The sequence below is a fragment of the Ipomoea nil genome, unplaced genomic scaffold, assembly GCF_001879475.1.
Source record: "Ipomoea nil cultivar Tokyo-kokei standard unplaced genomic scaffold, Asagao_1.1 scaffold0415, whole genome shotgun sequence".
Taxonomy (NCBI): domain Eukaryota; kingdom Viridiplantae; phylum Streptophyta; class Magnoliopsida; order Solanales; family Convolvulaceae; genus Ipomoea; species Ipomoea nil.
The window spans coordinates 3,158,163-3,177,623 of record NW_017616843.1 but is presented as its reverse complement, the minus strand read 5'-3'; the positions used below and the strand labels follow the sequence as shown (position 1 = coordinate 3,177,623).

Below are 19,461 nucleotides of genomic sequence, written 5' to 3'. Positions count from 1 at the left end.
GATATTTGAAAAAATTAGCTGTTTAGATTAACATGTAAAATGACCTAAAGGTATACATATATTTAATAATAATAATAATAATAATAATAATAATAATAATAATAATAATAATAATAATAATTGTTTTAAAAAATATAAAAATAAAAAAATAAAATTAAGTCAATCATATTAACTACTTGGGAGATTTATTAACAAAAAGAGTATTCAAATCACACAACAAATTGAAGTGGGAAACTAACTCGCAATGTCCTTGTTTAGTAATCAGTACTTAACTCTTCAATATTAGTATACATTTAATATTTTATACCATAATTTTTATAGTCCATTATGTCCCGTATTTGGTTTCAACCATACCTATACAATTATTTTATTGACAATTATAATCAATCTTGACTATATTATCTTGCATTTGTAAACTTAGAATTACCTATTTAAATACGCAAATTCAACATTAAATTATTTATGCATGAAAAATTCTAATTTAATATTGCATTGATACACTTTAAAGTACTTATTTAAAAAAAATATTGGGCATTATCCCGATCGCGCAATGCGCGTAAAAAACTAGTATATATATATATATATATATATATATATATATATATATATATATATATATATATATATATATATATATATATATATATATCTGGTTGAGGGTAAGGGATACGTAATCAGAACATCAGACAGCTTCTAAACTAGATTACTTCTATACTCTTTGAGATGTCCAATTAAGTAAGGACTTTCTTGTAATTTCACCTCAAGCCTCAACGGGCATCTGCCAGCACAGACGCTCCTTCAAAAAATGACTTCCAACGGCTTTAAATCTTCAAAAACGCTTCTGATGGATTACATGATCAATCAGGTCTTCATTCTTCAAAGCAGACTAACTCTGATCTATAGCCTATTCTAATTTGCCATAATAATAAAGCCAATTACATGTTAGGGTTTTAACTAATAATGATAATGATAATGATAATAATAATAATAATAATAATAATAATAATAATAATAATAATAATAATAATAATAATAATAACAATAATAATAATAATATTATTATTATTATTATTATTATTATTATTATTATTATTATTATTATTATTATTATCAATATTATTATTATATGGGTATTTGTCTTTTTAAAACGTATTCTATTGAGTTAATTATCAAAATGGTCCCTTAACTATAGCAAAATTACCCATCATGGCGTGACGCCGTTCGTGAGAGGACCAATCTCTCCAAGTTGAACGAGCTTGTCACGATGCTTCTCACTTTGTGATAGGCCTCGCGGCAGTTCCAAATCCGAGAAGTATGAATAGTCTTGGATGATTATTTATAGATCATTCTCCATTTCTCCACTATTCCACTCTCTCTCCAAGGTTTCCTTGGACATACATTTCTTGACCATTCCTAGATTGTAATTCAAGATTGGTTCCATTTTAAGTTATGCATCTCCAATTCAAAATTGATCCAAGTTTTATTACTTTTATTTCAATTCAATTGTGCTCTACATGAAGTCCATTTCAAATTGTGTTTGCTATTCAATTCAAAGTGTGAATAGCTAGGTTTACTTTGGGACTTAGATTTAGCTCTCTTATTATGGATGCATTGAGTAATTGAATTACAATTGGGATAATGTCATGACTTAACTATGGTTCTTGTTGTGAATATGTACTTTGTATGAATTCTTGTATAATTAGGGCCGAATTATACAAGGAGATCATGGAGGTGAATTGTTGCCATGTTTTACTTCAATTTATTTTTATTGAATAAAAACGAAGAACAAAACAATTGGTGTAGAAGAAAACCGAGACTTGTTTAACTTCATGTTTACCATACTAGTTACAATAAAATGTTCTATTGTATAAATATAAAAAAATAATCAAAGAGAATTCATGTTCACATTGAATCAATTTGAATCGTTAGTAAACTTCACTCAACAGTTAGTTGCAACGGCCTTTGGCGCCATATCTCTTCGTTTATAGCCTTTGTTATTGGCTGCTCTGTACTGTACGTAACATTCTACACATTTCCACTCTGTTAATCCAAATCTCCATTGGCATGCTTTCATCACATTCATACAGTTAAGCCAGGTTTCATCAAATAATGTACTAATCACCCCAATTAACTTAACCCTCAAGCCAATTTTTTCAATAATTGAATAACTTGATCTAATTAAACCTTTTGTGACAAGATTACAAATTTAATTAGAATTAGCTACGAAGAATATAGTAGTAGTCATAATAGAGCATGATAATCCACATACCTTGATGAGATCAAAATATTTATAAAACAACCTAAAAAAATAAATCAACCAAATAAAGTTATGAAAAAAAAAAAAAAAAAAAAAAAAAGAGAGAAAAGGGTCAAATAAACTCCTAAACTTTCGCAAAAGGTCAATTAGGCCCATTAACTTTTTAAAAATGCAATTGAACACATGAATTCACGATTTTGAGTCATCTGACCCCGTTAGCCGGTTACCCCTCCCTTAGGTGTCAGTAACTGCCCTCGTGGCTCGCCACATAAGCTGAGTTTTGATTATTTGGATTGCCACGTAAGCATAAATTTAAAAAAAAAAAATTATTTCCCCCTATTCTTCATTTTCTGCTCTTCTTTACATAAGCTGAGTTTTGATTATTATTATTATTATTATTATTATTATTATTATTATTATTATTATTATATCTGAGTTCGCGGACGATGGCAGAGCGATGGGTGCGACAAAACCGGTGAGTATGGACTGACCACGGTGGTGGAGCGGGGTCAGGATGTAGTGAAGACGGTGGTGCGATGACGCCGGTGAAGTGAATGGGGTTGAGTGACGATACTGATGTGGTGAGGATGGAGTGGTTCTTATTCAGATCTGAGTTGGATTGCCCATGGCGACGCCATTGCTGGTTCAGATTCGAGATCGAAGGTCACTCTTGGATTTGCAGCTATATGATCAAAGGACCAGCTTTTCTTGGATATGATTATAAGATCAAATGGCTTTTAGTTGCTTTAGAGCTTTTGAATCCTGTAAAGATCATACAGAGGAACGTGCACAAGGTGAGAAGGGTTTTAATTTGATGAAATTTTTTTTTGCAATATTTAATCTGTATAAAATTCTTTCTCCATCATTGGTTCATCAAAATTTGTGTTCAGGTTGGCAATTTTTTATTCGGAAAGAGAGTGAAATGAATAAAGAAGAAAAAGAATAGGGGCGTTTACTGGAAGTAAATTGATGTTCATTGTCGGCCTTCGAGGATGAACACGACGACGACGGAGTTTCCTGATCCTCACTTAACAGTATCTTCCTCAATAATTCCGGCATTGCACATAACACATGCTGTCGTTGCAGCTTCCCAATAATTCCGGTTGAAGATCGGGAAAACTGCCCGGATCTGTCTGTTGTAGAAGACAAAGTAGAATAAAGAAGATGAAGAATAGGGGGAAGTAAATTATTTATTTATTTATTTATTTATGCTTACGTGGCAATCCAAATAATCAAAACTCAGCTTATGTGGCGAGCCACGAGGGCAGTTACCGACACCTAAGGGAGGGGTAACCGGCTAACGGGGTCAGATGACACAAAATCATGAGTTCATGTGTTCAATTACACTTTTAAAAAGTTTGATCATGAGCCTAATTGACCTTTTGCGAAATGTTCAGAGGCTTATTTGACCATTTTCTCAACAAAAAAAAAAAAAAAAAAAAAAAAAAAAAGAGAGAGAGAGAGAGAGATAAAACAGTAGAGATCAGAGACAAATAACGATAAATATGTATAGTTTCTTATATTAATCAAGACTGCTTTTGTTAAAAAAAAAAAATTAAAGAAAAACTAATTTTAATACAAATTAAATTGTCATTCTAACATATATAGAAGAAATAAGAAATTAAGTCCTCAAAAAATGAAGTTGGGAGACTTTTAAAAAAATATGTATCATAAATTTGGAGGAAGTTGAATTGATGATAAATTAAGAAAATACTAATTTGTGATTGTGTACAGAATTTGCATACCTGCAGCAGCTCTAATTTGTGTTTAGAAACTAGAATTAATAACTAGAGTCCATTCTGGACGATATTTTGTAGCTTACAAGCAATGAAGAAGCGAAGAAGAGAGTTATATATATATATAGAGAGAGGCGAGTTCAGGTGCGACGGTGTCTTACGGTGCGGCGGTGCGGCATCACCACTAGTTCAACAAATATACACCATCAACGTTAGGAAAATACACCACAAAAAACAGAGACAAATTAGGTACGCATCACTAAAAACACACCATTAGGTGTGAGTAAAAACATCATACAGTGTTCGGAAATACACCATTGGGGTGGTGAGTTATATGGTGTATTTTTTTTTAATCTGTTGTGTATTTTTTGATGTTTTATTGCATTTCATTGTGGTGTGTTTTCCTTACACTGTTGTTGCATATTGTTAACACTGTTGGTGTATTCTGAAATACCGCCGCACGGGAAGACCCACCGCATTTGAACTTTTTCCTCTATATATATATATATATATATGCTTTAAAAGTTTCTTCAAATAAATTAACAAGGAGTTTGGTTGGGAGTAAGGAATTAGGGTGGAAAGGAATTACAATTCGGTGGGAAAAGAATAAGGCGGAAATAAAGTAGGAATTCAAATTACATTGTTTGGTAGGGATGAATAGAATTATTGGGTAGGGAAGGAAAGAAGTGATATAAAGACTAAAATGTCCTTGTGTAATAATAATAATAGTAATAATTAAGGGTACTTTTGTCATTTTCTCCCTTTTTTCTTTTCCCACAACCATCGAATTGCAATTCATAGGGGGTGCCCATGAATTACAGTTCAGCAAAATGAGGGAACTGCAATTCTGTCTAACCAAACAATGTAATTTTCTTTACCATGGAATAAAGTAGGAAAGGAATTTCAATTACACCCAACCAAACACTAACAGGGCGTTTGGTTGGGAGTAAAGAATTAGGGTGGAAAGGAATTGCAATTCGGTGGGAAAAGAATATGGTGGGAATAAAGTAGGAATTCAAATTACATTCTTTGGTAGGGATGAATAGAATTATTGGGTAGGGATTGAAAGAAGTGATATAAAGACTAAAATGTCCTTGTGTAATAATAGTAGTAATAATTAAGGGTACTTTTGTCATTTCATCCCTTTTTCCTTTTCCCACAATCACCGAATTGCAATTCATAGGGGGGTGCCCATGAATTGCAATTCCACAGAATTGCAATTCCCTCCAACCTGCAAACGGCGTAATTGTGGCTTCCACTGAATTACAATTCAACTACAGCCAAATTACGCCCAACCAAACAGGCCATAAGAGCATGCAATAATGTGGCAAGCTAAGACAAAAATTTCTTCAAATAAATTAAGAGCAATAATGTGGCAGGGTAATATAAGACAAAAAAAAATTCAAATAAATTAAGAGCAATGTGGCAAGCCAAGACAAATTCAATGGTAGGAATCAAGTAGCTTCAAGGAAACTCCAACGAGCTAAAGCCAAGTCAATTGGTTTTATTATAGTATATATATATATATATATATATATATATATACACTTGCTACTAGGAATAATGGAGTGCTAGATCATATTAAGAAATCAGTCGTTAGGCGGTGTAAAACAATATAATATAATCATGGTTCTGCCTTTTTTAGAGGATTCATACTCCAAAATCTCATTAGTCGAACAACAAACTTCCGAAATCCTTAAAAAATGGCGGCAAATTAAACAACGAGGTTGTCTGTCCAGTCACAAGCTTCTCCCCAAGCCTGTGGGGATTGGTTATCCATACAAGTTGTGTTATCTTATATTCATTTAGATTATATATTATACATCTGTCAGAATTTTATTATAGTATATATACACTTGCTATAGGGATAGGAGTGCTAAGTGCTAGATCATATTAATTATTTAGAGAAGAAGAAGACAACAGAAATCGGTTAGGTGGTGTGGAACAATATAATATAATCATGGTCCTGCCTTTTTAAAGGAGTTCTACGTACTCCAAAATCTCATTACTCGAACAACAAACTTCGGAAATCCTAAAAATGGTGACTAACAACGAGGTTGTCCGTCCAGTCACAAGCTTCCAATTCTCACCAAGCCTGTGGGGAGACGAATTCCGGTACTTCGTCTTTGATAATGAAGTTGCAGAAAGGTATGCTCAGGAGATTCAAGTGTTGAAGGGACAAGTAATGAGCATGTTGGTAAGTATTAGGAGTGCCAAGTTAGCTGAGAAGCTTAACTTTATTGACACCATGGAACGTCTCGGCATTTCATATCACTTTCATGAAATGATCGATGAGATGTTGGAAAATATTTACAACGCCAATCCCAACTTCCAGCTAGGAGATGATTTGTGCACTTCTGCACTTTTGTTTCGATTGCTGAGGCAACATGGTTACAACATCTCTTCAGGTAAGCCATGTAATGATTGCATGCCTAATATGCATGCATATATATATATATATATATATATATATATATATATGTGTGTGTGTGTGTGTGTGTGTGTGTGTGTGTGTGTTCCTGTGAATCCACTCTTCCTTATGAGTCCGTGTGGACAGATCTAGGATATATATAGGCCAGTGTTCCTGTGAATCCACTCTTCCTTATGAGTCCGCGTGGACAGATCTAGGCATCGAATACTTAGATCAATAGCTTAGATTTGGTCAATTGTGCAATTTCGTAACTGTGCACGGTAACTGTGCAATTGTGCACTTTATTTGCACAGTTCGCGTTGCATAGTTAGAGAAATCTAAACTATTGATCTTAAGCATTCATTGGCCCAAATCTGTCCATACGGACTCATATATAACAGGATGGAGTCATTTGATCACTTAATCTATATATATATATATATATATATATATATATATATATATATATATATATATATATATATATATAAAAGTTCTATGGTACTCCACTAGGTTCTAATTTTGTGAATTCTTACGAAATTATTAGGAATCTTTGATAATTTTCAAGAGAATGGAAAATTCAAAAGCAGTCTTTCCAACGATGTTAAGGGATTGTTGAACTTATACGAAGCTTCACACTTAAAGGGACATAACGACGCCAATTTAAAAGAGGCTTATACCTTTTCAAAAACTCATTTGGAGGTTATTGGTCCACAATTGAGCTCTACTTTGGGAAAGCAAGTGAGACATGCCCTTGACCAATCCTTGCACAATGGCATCCCTAGAGTAGAGAGTAGCTACTTCATCACAGTGTATGAAGAAGATGAGTCCAAGAATGATGTTCTACTCCGGTTTGCAAAGTTAGATTTTAATTTGTTGCAAATGCACCACAAGCAAGAACTCTACGAACATATGAGGTAATTTTATGTGCAGTAATTAATTGTGAAAAGTCACATTTTTAGTTCATCAATATAGTGTTGTCTCTCTTTTAAACTACAAATTTGATCATTTAATAGTTAATTTAATGAGGTGTAAACTCGTATCACCTAAGTGAGACATCTAGATTCATTTTTATCTATGCTTTTTATCACATTGGGCAGGTGGTGGAAGGAGTTGGACTTTGTCACTACACTTCCTTATGCAAGAGACAGGGCTGTTGAATGTTACTTTTGGGCGTTGGGAGTATATTTTGAGGCAAAATATTCCAAGGCTCGACTCATGCTTGCCAAAATCATAACAATGGCTTCCATTTTCGATGACACATATGATTCTTTTGGAAAGCCGGATGAATTAGAGATTTTTACCGATGCCATACAAAAGTATGTAACATCCCACAATACATTTAATGTCCTTTCTTTCAAATATATATTAATTTATCCTATAACTAATTAAAATTTTATTGTTTAATAGGTGGGATATACGTCAAACGAACCGTCTTCCCCGTTTTATGAAGATAATCTATAAAACTCTTATAGATCTTTTTGAGGAGTTCGACAAAGAACTATCAAAAGAAGGAAGATCTTTTGCAGTTCATTACACAAAAGAACGAGTATGTCTAATCGCTAACAATTTTTTTATTATTATTATTATTATTATTATTATTATTATTATTATTATTATTATTATTATTATTATTATGTAGGAAAAAAAAATTGATGGTAAAATATAGTCACAACCAAAATTGAATTTTTTTTTTCTTAAATTGTAAAGTTGTTCTAATTTTTTCATTCTTTCTTGAGAAATAGATTAAGGAACTTGTGAGTTCTTACAATATTGAAGTGAAATGGTGTACGGAAAGATGCACGCCACCAGTTGCTGAGTATATAAAAAATGGACAAGCTAGTAGCACTCTTTACTTGCTCATCACAGCTTCTTTCCTTGGCATGAAGTCCGTAACAAGAGAAGCATTTGAATGGTCAAGTCAAAACCCTAGAATTATTGAGGCCAATACACTATTGGCTCGTGTTATCAACGATATAGCTTCCTATGAGGTATTAATGTGTTCATTCATAATAAGATATAGACCAAATTTCATTTTTTATCCTAGATTTGTATGTGGCAGCTAGTTCATTTTTAGTCTTTTTTAAAAAACATCCCCTTTGGTCTTAGTACTATCGTGGCTTTACCATTTTTTGTTCTCCGTCAACAAAATCGTTGAAATGTCATTAAGTAGGATATTTCCATTATTTAAAAAAAAAAAGTGAGTTGACCCGTTATTTAAAAAAAAAAAAAAACAATTATAACTAATAAAGATCTAAATACTTGCATTTTACGGAAATTAAATGGTTTTGTTGATAGAGGATCACAAATGGTCATGTCACAATAATACTAGCTATGACCAAATGAGTTTGTTTTTAAAAAATGACAAAAAGTGAATTGTTACCTATAAATCTATGACCAAAAATAAAACTAACTCTAAGATATATTACTACTTTGATCCGTTTATATAATGATATTTCTATTGTTTTTATTAACAACTACCAATTCAATATAATTACTCTAACTCTCTTAATTTTTTCAAACTTATCAATTTTGGTTCAAAATGTTTGAAATACCCTACATGAAAGAGGATAAAGTGTGGTGGAAATAAGAACATTTTTGAAAGGGATTGAACAATTTTAAGAGAAAATTAAAAATGACCAAATTGATAGATAATAAGATTAAAGTGGAAATACACTAATACTCGATAGACCAAAATGGAATTGACATCATGTAGTATATTATTTGTGAATTATTTTATTTTTCTAACAAGTAAACTCCATTAGTATTTACCTGTATATGCAGCGTGAGAAATACAACAGGGTAAATGCAACAGGAATTGATTATTACATGAATGATTATGGTGTAACTGCTGAAGAAGCAATGAACAAGTTTGAAGAAATGGTAGAAAATGCATGGAAAGATACCAATGAAGATATTCTTCGACCAATTCCATCGGCGGTCTCAACTGAGATTCTTCTATGCATTCTCAACTTTGCTCGCATTGATGATGTGGTTTATAAGAACAAACAAGATGGGTATACTAACCCTGAGAAAGTTTTGAAGCCTTGTATTTTTTCTGTTTTGGTCAACTCCTTTGAAATCTAGGCCGGTTTCTTAATTGGCATATATCTTTTGTCTTTGTGTTATTCATAAGTTTTCTGTATTCGCTATGTATTTTTTATTTTTATATGTACTCTGCAGTTTGCAATGATTGAAGAGGAGACACATGCCTAGTTAGTACGTAACACATATCCATATATCCTTGTGACAATAAAGTAAGGATGTTCTCCTCCTTAAAAAACTTTTCTTACATTTAAGTTTCAAAGTTCAAATTTAATTTGGTTTTAATTAATTAGGTTATTTGCAATATGATTTGGTAAGTTACATGTCCACGTTGAGTGTGTGGCGTTTGGTTCAAACATTAAAATTGAAATCATAATTAGATTCAAATACTTAGTAATTATAAATGGGTTTAAATAGAAGAAGACTCGCTCTTTGTTTGGTGAAATTGGAATTCAAATAAAAATAAATAAATATTTAACACGTATATATACATGGGAATGTAGATTACAACTAAATAGAGCTACAAAGTGTGTTTGTTGAAGGCATTTTTGTAAATAGCTCAAACATTAAAGTTCAACTATCTAAATATACCATAATTCCAATTCCTACTAGCCACTTGCTCAAAGCGGTGAAGGTAATTCAGATTACCCCACTGATGCCAGTAGATATTTGGTAAATAGCTGGTCATCATTTACTCAAAGTGGTAATGATGGTCATGGCTATCATGCTCGCACTTGCGGTTATCTAGTGCATCATTGGCCACTTGCTTAAAGTACTGATTGTGGTTCAGACTACCCTACAGATATTGGCAATTTGCAATAGCTAGTTCGATAGTGTTGGTAGCCGGCAATTAAAGATTTGATGAAGAGTATTTAGGGTGATGAACTGTCGTTCTTTTGAGGATTGGCGATAGATGCAAGCTTATGTTCTCTCAATCACAAAGTACTAAAACTTCTTGTGGAAATCTAACCATAGTAAAGATTATCTTGGGCAAGATAAGCAATAGATCGGACTAATACAAGCAACCCTTAAATGAATGACAAATGATATAAAAGGCGGAAGAGAATAGGAATTTAAACTAGGCTAAGATAACGTGACCAAACTGGGAACAAAAATGAGTCAATTGACTTGACACAGATGTCATTAAAAGTAATGAAGCATTTCTCAAGGTCATTCCACACTCTTAGGACATACAAGGACATCCTCATAACTCATAAGTGTCTAAGAGGCATTTCATCAAACATTTTGTTCTTGACATCTCATACTCCTTTTTTCTCAAAGGTGAAGTAAGGTTAATTAACCCCTTTAGCCTAGATTAGGTAATTACATTCTAATCGGGACTCAATCATGTTAATTAACATCATCAAAGTCAAGTCTCATCACTCCAATTCAACCAAATCAAAGTCACATTTCCCTAATCCTAACATTCATTATATTCATATCCCCTTCTTAGAAGACTACGTACTCTTACATGTTCACAAAGAAAACAAATAGATTCATGAATAAAAGATCATTCCAAAGCAAAACTGTTAGGAATATATCTATTAGACTTTGATGAGCCAAAAACGTATTTAGGATGAAAAATTAAACCCTCTTTTATTTTTATTAGTCTCGTAATTTTTACTTATTTAATTTTTAAAGACTTATCAAGAAGCCAAGAATAAACTCAAGAGAGTAGCTCAAGTGGCAAATGAGCTCTCTTTGTGGTAAAGAATTTCAGGATAATTCGGATTCAATTCCCAATTCCCTTTGGGCCAACTTTTGTACCTCTCAGAGCAAACCGAGTGGACCTGTACCGTTAAATAGACAGAGAAAGATCCGGACCACATTATGATTTACACCCAACAAAAAAAAAAAAAAAAAAAAAAAAAAAAAAAGCCAAGAATAAATTTAACGAAGAATTCATGAAGAAATTACCGTGAAAATCATGTTGGAGAGGAAAATTATTTTGAAAACAGCCGGAGATATAATTTAGTGCATCTGAAATAAAATTAATTGAAGGAGGCGAGATCTTGAAGCAACTAAACTTGGAGTAGTAGAGATTGAATTAATTGAAGCAGTAAAAAATTCAGAGCAGCTGATGATGATTTTTGAAGCAGCTGAGGTTGTAAAATAAATAAAGAGGTGAGGTTGCAATAATTAATTAAGGAGTAGAGATTGCGACAAGATGTGAGATTGTAATTATTAATTAAGGAGTAGAGATTGCGGCAAGAGGTGAGATTGCAATTATTAATTAAGGAGTAGAGATTGTAACAAGAGGTGATGTTGCAATAATTAATTAATGAGTAGAGATTACAACAAGAGGTGAGGTTGCAATTATTAATTAAGGAGTAGAGAAATTGCAATAAGAGGTGAGGTTGCAATTATTAATTAAGGAGTAGAGATTGCAACAAGAGGTGAGGTTGCAATAAATTAATAAAAGGCACGAGAGGTTGCAAGCAGCTAAAGTTGTATTTAATTAAAACGCAGGAGAGATTTCATAATTAAATAAGGAACTAAGGTTGCATGCACAAAAATTAAGGAAGCAGATGAAGTAGCCGAAGTTCTCAATCAGATTAAATTGGAAGGAGGTGAGGTTTGAGAACTAGTTTATTATGGAGAGAGCTAAGGTTGGAGCCAAAGCTTATTATTGAAAGAGTTAATGATGGAGCTAAAGTTTATTATGGAAAGAGCTAAGGAGCTGAGGTTTGAGAATAAATTAAACTAGCTAAAATTGGCGTGAATATTATCAGCCAAATATCAAGGAGTCAAAGCCCTGTTTGGTAAAATGGCTGTTAGCCGATAGTTGTTAGCTGTTAGTTGATTCTGTTAATTAGAGTGTATAAATAGTTGATAACATTAGCTGATTGTAGAAAAGTGTTTGGTAAATTAGCTGTTAGCTGATAGCTGTTTGGTGTAATTTCTTTTCTCAAAAGCTAATTGAAAAAGTTGCTTGGAGTAGCCTTTTGAATTTTAGCCTTTTGGAGTTGCAAAAAACTAATTAACCAAACATTTATATTGATATTTTAACTAAATCAAACAATTAATAGTGGTCAAATAAGCCAAAATTGGCCTATAGGCCAATTTTTTACCAAACAGGAAAGTTACATGAATTTATTAAGGAGCTAAGATTCACAACAAGAATAAAAAATACTCTTATTGGAAATATTAATTTCCCACGCAACACAAAATTAAAGGAAGAAAAAATCTACAAAACTTTTGTACAAATCTAACATAAACTCTTAATCTCATAACAGAATACACATAAACTTTTAACATAATACACATAATCTAACATAATACATAATACACATAAACTTATAACAGAATACACATAAACTCTTAACATAATACACATAAAATTTAAACGATAAAAACGACATCATTTTGGTCAGGGCGCACAATGCTGGTGCACGATATAACGATTGTTGAACATTGGAGACTTGGGGTCGGCAAAACTCAAGCCCCAGATCCACAATTTAAAAAAAGAGAATTTGGGTTATAAGTATAGCTAGACAATATTTCATTAGTATAAAGTCTTTATGGCTGAATGTCCAAAAACAAATTTGTGGTAGGCTTAAAGTGGGCAAGATCATAGAGTTTACATGTGATTGGGTGTGAATTTTTCATCATGCCAGATGGCATCCCTCAACTAAGATAAACCCATCCAGTGCAAATTATGGATCAGTATTATTTACTGTCATCAATGACCCATTTTCAATCAAGCAGATTTCAATGGCAAATTATATCATGGATCAGGATTTATTTTGCATTATAGACCCTAATCTAAAAATAATTTTCGACATTTTGTGTCTATAATATACATTTTGTACCTACAATCAACTGTTTTTGTACCTGTAAATAAATTGAAGGCACATCATAAGATAATTACAAACACATAACATTATAACTACAAACACATAAATGTTAACTGTAGATACAAAATATATTAATTGCAGACACATAACATGTTAACCAACATCTTATGTGTCTGCACTTAATATATTTTGTTCCTGGAGTTAACAATTTATATGTCTGTAGTTATTATGTTATGTATCTGTAATTACCGTGTTATGTACCTTCAATTTGTTTACAGGTACAAAAATTGTTAACTACAGATACAAAATGTTTTAACTGCAAACACATTATTTTTTGATCCACAATGTAATATGAACCTAGTCCAGGTATAAGAATTGCATTTCAATGAGGTCTGAGTTAGCAACTCTTGGAAGATGCAGAAAATGCAGACAATAACATAGTCATCATGAACAGTGAAAACCTTAATAGTTTATACCTATTTGAGTTTCATAGTTACTATTACATTACATCCTTGGTGGTATATATATACATATGTATGTAGAAGATGCTTCATTCAGATTATGCTAATAATTCATTTGTTATCTGTGCCAGCTTGATAAGACTGTCCTCTTCCCCCATTTTCCTGTTCCATTACATGTGTGTTTTTTACCCAGACTTTAATTTTTACTGGGGCAGCACTGAAATCAAGGATTTGAAAGAAGAAAAAGTGTGGCAATAAAATCACTTCTTCACACATCACAGACAAGAATGTTGGCACTCCACAATGAAACAAATTAATTTTCATCAGATTTTTATTATTATTGAAGTTTGAGGATTGGTTTTTGTTGGTATTACTGTTGGGAACAAGTTGAGCTTAGGATTCTTTGAGCAGCCAGCTTGGTACACAGGCTCCACCACCTGCAAATTGCCATAAATGAACAGTGACATTTCATAGGAGTGGCATTGCATCTCTGCTTCAAAAACGGTCTCTGTAGTTTCATTTCTGGCACAGAATCTTGCATATTCAACCAAAATCATAACGGACCATCATTATTTGCTTAACTGATACGATCCCATATCAGCTCCACAAAAAATTGTGGAGTAATATTAAAATTGGGACAAAACCTTCACCGGAATTAACTTGCCCACCCCTATGACAACCTATTATAAGCAACTCACATTCTAGACTCCATCTTCTCGATATTAGGTATCTTGTCTTTGACAATCTCACTCCAAACCTTCTCCCAAAAAGCTTGAATTCCCAACTCAAGGGCTTCCATACAACGGCCCGACAGAGTATTTGGGAGGATATAAATTACAATGACTCAATGGCTTTGCAGACAGAACCAAATGTCGATGCGTACAAAAGAATCTGTCCACTTTGGACATAATCCCCACATTGCCACTTAATCCCAGCAGACAGAACCAAATGTCACTTTGGACAGAATCAAAATGTCAGTTTGGATTTAGGATTCACAGTACAAGATAAGCCCTAGTACATGGTAAAATTTTTCAACACTGATCATCCCACTTGATACTAGGTCATCATGATTTATCCTTCCACTATTCTATCGAGTCAAGATATAGGGCTTTAAAGGTGAGAATTTCACCGTTTGTGGGCAAGAAAGAACACCTGCATTTTGAGAATGATAGTAAACTTAGCCACTAGGTGGCTACGGGTTGTTAAAAATTAAGAGGATGAATGACAAATGTAAGCAGAGGGCAACAACATTAAAACCTTCTACCAAATCTGTTTATGCAACAAACGAAAGAAATAACTGCAAAATAAACGTAATCTAAGGAATAACATCAGCTGGGACTCAGGAGATCATTTATGATACATGCTTCAATTCAACACATCCCACTGAATCTTCAATGAAAACCTAAAAGCGATGATTAAAAAAAAACGAGGCTACTTGTTGAACAAGATCGTCACTAAAGAGTACACACGAGAACTCAGCGAGCTAGCTACAGCCTCTATCCCTTCACGAAGACATGGAAATGGAAGCTTTTGGCCAGACGTAATCTCTTCTTGACAGATACCATCACGTGGATTTCGATTCCTAAGAACGAAAGAACGAAAGAAATTCAACATTTCATAACGTGATATATAATTCGGTTAAGAACATTTTTCTAATGATAATTTCGTTCAAGAATCTTAGGCGTTGTTAATCTACATGAAAATTCGAGGATCGTGTTTCAATGATGTTACAACAATAGTAGGAAATGACATGGTACCTCAAAAACAATCGCCTAATTCTCGTGGCTCCACGAGAATGTAGAGTGGCTTTCCTTTTAGCCTGCTTTGTCCCTGTAAACAAAATTTCATGAGCTAAAGACGAACTCGTTACAAGTTCATATATACACCCAACTATTTTAAATCTGTTTTCTTTTGAACGATACGATTATCTGAGAAGGGAAAAACTAATGGATCAACCATAGACCCCAATTTGTCCTAGCTATTGATTGTGACTAAGCAAAAACAAAACCCACAAATTACTAGCAATTGTAAAGACCCCCCCGCAAAGTTGTGGTTGGTATACCACGTTAAAGTAGAGTATTGAGAAAGTAAACCACGTAAAGTAATATATACCTTAACGTCTGGCAAGCCAATAACGCAACCACATTCAACCACTTCGGCTCCCATTCGTTCTAGGAAAAGTGAAAATATTGTTTGTAAGATACTAGAAAATTGATGTGAAGACTGACGGGTAACGAGAAAATGAGAAAGATTCGATTTACCTAGAAGTTTTATTGCAGCTGAAAGAGTCCCACCTGTAGCTACCAAATCATCAATAACAACAGCACGGTCCCCCTTCTGCACTGCACCAACGTGCATCTCGAGACAATCTTGGCCATACTCCAGTTCATAGGATTCCGATATTAGTTCACCTGTAAACCCAGCATCACCTTAAATATAATCGTACAAAATGCATTCTAATGGCATTAATATATGAAGTTATAAACAGCCCAGTAGCCCACTCTGGACTCCATTCTATAGCATATCTTATTTAGTGGACTAATTTTTTTGCGGGTCAACTCTCAAGGTGGAAAGTGTAACCGCAAACAGAATTAGAAGAGCTCTGAATTGAAGGATGCGTTCCATCTCAACTAAAAGTCTTGCCCACAAAAGGTGAAACCCCTCACCCCAGGGCCCCCACAGAAGAAATTCCTCGCCCCAAGGGCCCCACAGAAGAAATCTCTCGCCCCAAGGGCCACCACAGGATTGTGGAGGGGTAAATCACAATTTACTCAGCGGTCCATTAGATGGGATAACCAGTGTCTGGTGTTCACAAGGAGCCACCCCCATAAAAGGGTGAAATTGGCTATTAGGGCTCGATCTTGCGTCCTTACCCACAATCTGCCACCCAAAAACCAACTGAATTACCCGTGCGGGCATCTCAACTAAAAGTCTAAACTAATGGTTAGACCGCACATTTATTATTTATATATACAGTATGCTCAACACTCCGATCTAACGACTAAAATTTCTAGGTGGAACAATGTTCTTCGTGCTGAGCTTTCCCATTTCCATTTACTATAATTTCAACCAAAAATTCAGTGCAAATACTGCATAAAATGAGGTGTTTACGTTTCATAGTTAAGTGGAATTCAGATCTATGATCCTCTACCAAGTTAAAACACAGATGGTGACCAAAAGCCTCCCCGAAATAGATATAAAACATGAATTTACCATTTTTTAGTAAAAATTAACCTCTTTTAGGGGCTGTTTAACCCCTTATACTGTTAAAATTTCTAGTTTACCGAGATAGCATACTTGCATCAGACAATGTGAACGTTTTTATTTAACTGACGAGAAAACCATAGCACTGTGAAGGATTCACAGAATATGCTGCCAATGAAACAGTAGAAATTAAACTAATGGGTCCAACGGGACAACCTAATAAAGAAGCAAGACAGAGATTTGAGTTTTTCCTCATAAAAACCACGCTATATGCAATGAATATAATAGTATTCAATGCCATCTATACAGATTGTTGTCATTTAACTCTCATCTTTAATTTAGTATTCATTGTATGCAAACCACCGCAAGGTGCATTTTCAAGAAAAATGTTCGGATCAAAGTTTACCACTACGCCAAAAGCTATAGCCAGTAGCAAAGGCACAACTTTATTTCCTTATACCACCACAGCCTAGTAGCCGAAGGATCCACCTTATTTCCTTATACCGCCACACATTTTCCAGACGCTGAGACGGTGCTGGACTTGGCCTTTTAAGCCTTTACTGGCCTCTGCCCAACAATCCCGAGCCACCGGGTGCTAGACTTGGCCTTAACCAGCCTCCGCCCAACAAAAAACGACACCAATAATTTACCTTGCCCGCCACCATATTTTGATTCAAAATATACATTATGAAACTCAATAGTATGTAGCAAACCTGGCAATTTTCCCGGCTTACGTAATGGAACGAACTTAGCACCGATAGCTAGGGCGATCGATGGACCAAACATGAACCCTCGGGCTTCAATTCCTATAAGTCAATAGAGCATCAAGAGGGAAAGTCTTATTCTCAATAACTTCATTAAACAATCCAATTATGATATTCAAAATAAATTGTAATATATAGCCAAATACTGCATACTGAACCAGTGAGTTAAAACCGTGCGGGCAACTAAACTTGAAGCTAATTAATCAGGGAAAATGATGTGAATCCATATCAATCTGTCCAATAAATAAAATATTCCACAATGTAGCAAAAATCCAAAATGTCCTATGGAGCACTATCAAATGATTAAACACTTTCAGAACATGACAATTAGAAAACATCAAAAAACTAATCTAGAAAACATCAGTGTATCTATTCAAGAAACTTTTAACAATATTTTTTTCTCTCAACCAAATCTAAGGAAATCTTATGAGTTTGGATAATGCACACCCAAATTTTAAAATTGGCTTTTTTAATAGCATAAACAAGTACCCCCAACAATGGCTTTTTTAATAAACAAAGAATCCAAGATCAGAAAATCTGCATTTACAAACAAAACCCATGATTGTAAAGAGAGGGGGGGTGGGGGGTATTGGGGTTGGGTTTACCAGCAACAACAGAGATGTCCATGTCTTTGTATCTGTCAACAAAAATGTCCACAGTGTCCTTAAAGACCTTATGATTTAACAACAAAGTAGTGATATCTTGGAACATTATCCCTGCCAAAAAGAAAAAGAATCAAGAATTTAAGCAACATGCATTTACATAATTACATCAATTTCTCTCCTAAAATGATCATAAACCCAAAAAAGAATCAATTTTTTTTCACCAAAAAATAGAATCAAGAAATTAAAGAAAATAAACCAAGAATGGAGATTGAGGGAGTAATATAACCTGGTTTGGGGAAGTGAGGAACTACCCTAATGGCCTCAGAAATGCCCTGAAGCCTTGGGTCTCCTCTCAGCCCATTCTCTGCTGCAAACATATTTTCTCTCTCTCTCTTTCTCTCTAGAAATTGTTGGTTTTTTTGTGGTGTGTTTATAGTGATGTTTATAGTGTACTTTCTCCCTCTTCAATGTCTTGTGAGAAGTATGGTTTGGAGTGCACTATGCAAGTTCCAACAGGGGCTGGCTGGGTGTTTCTTCTTTTTCTTTTTCCTTTCTTCACTCCCAAAGTGAGAGAGAGAGAGAGAGAGAGAGAGAGAGAGTAGTGCTCTTGTACTGCTAATAAAAAGATCAAATCTTTGTGCTGTTGGGTGTGTGGGTGTGTCCAAAAGTGTTTTAAAAATCCAATTTTTATTTCTGTTGGCTAAAACAAAACAGAGGATCGGAATGGTGACACGGAATGTGGCAATAAAAAAGGTAAATTCCTGTAAAAATTACGTGGGTGTGATGTACATCAAAAATATTAACTGTACTAATATAAAGTGTTACTTTAATCACATGTTTGATTTTGTTAGAAAATAAATTATTTCATCCATCCTATTTGATATGTCTGATTCGATTAACGATATTTGATTGAAATGATTTTTAATACAAATTTTTATAAAGAGCATCTCCAACGATTTAAGTTATTGAGAGATTTTGCATGTGTGTTTAGGAAAGAGAAGATGTGAAAGAAGGAAAAAATAAGTCTCACCCAAAAAATAAAAAACAAAAAACAAACAGAGGCGCTATTACGCATTTGCTGGGCACGCAAGGTGCGCCTAACATGCGTTCAGGCGCGCTTCTCTCCCCCTTGCGAGCCCCACTTGTCCGGCTAAAAACCTTTACTCATGTAAAGATCTTGCT

The 19,461-nt window shown here is 33.9% G+C and overlaps 2 protein-coding genes across 2 annotated transcripts; one reads left to right on the top strand and one right to left on the bottom strand.

Annotated features, from left to right (window-relative positions):
* Positions 1-5,981: 5,981 nt before the first annotated feature.
* On the top strand, positions 5,982-9,620 carry LOC109172342 (vetispiradiene synthase 3-like). Its single transcript, XM_019321531.1, has 6 exons — positions 5,982-6,401; positions 6,951-7,320; positions 7,504-7,722; positions 7,814-7,952; positions 8,149-8,394; positions 9,188-9,620. The coding sequence occupies exons 1-6, from the start codon at positions 6,032-6,034 to the stop codon at positions 9,488-9,490; spliced, it is 1,647 nt and encodes a 548-aa protein (XP_019177076.1). The 5' UTR covers positions 5,982-6,031; the 3' UTR covers positions 9,491-9,620.
* Positions 9,621-14,879: 5,259 nt separating this feature from the next.
* Positions 14,880-18,930, bottom strand: LOC109172343 (adenine phosphoribosyltransferase 5-like). The gene is made up of 7 exons (XM_019321532.1): positions 18,566-18,930; positions 18,280-18,390; positions 17,624-17,716; positions 15,968-16,117; positions 15,819-15,877; positions 15,464-15,536; positions 14,880-15,288 (listed from the first exon to the last, which is right to left on the bottom strand). Exons 1-6 carry the CDS (start codon positions 18,654-18,656, stop codon positions 15,465-15,467), a joined length of 576 nt encoding a protein of 191 aa, XP_019177077.1. The 5' UTR covers positions 18,657-18,930; the 3' UTR covers positions 14,880-15,288; position 15,464.
* Between the last annotated feature and the right edge of the window lie 531 nt (positions 18,931-19,461).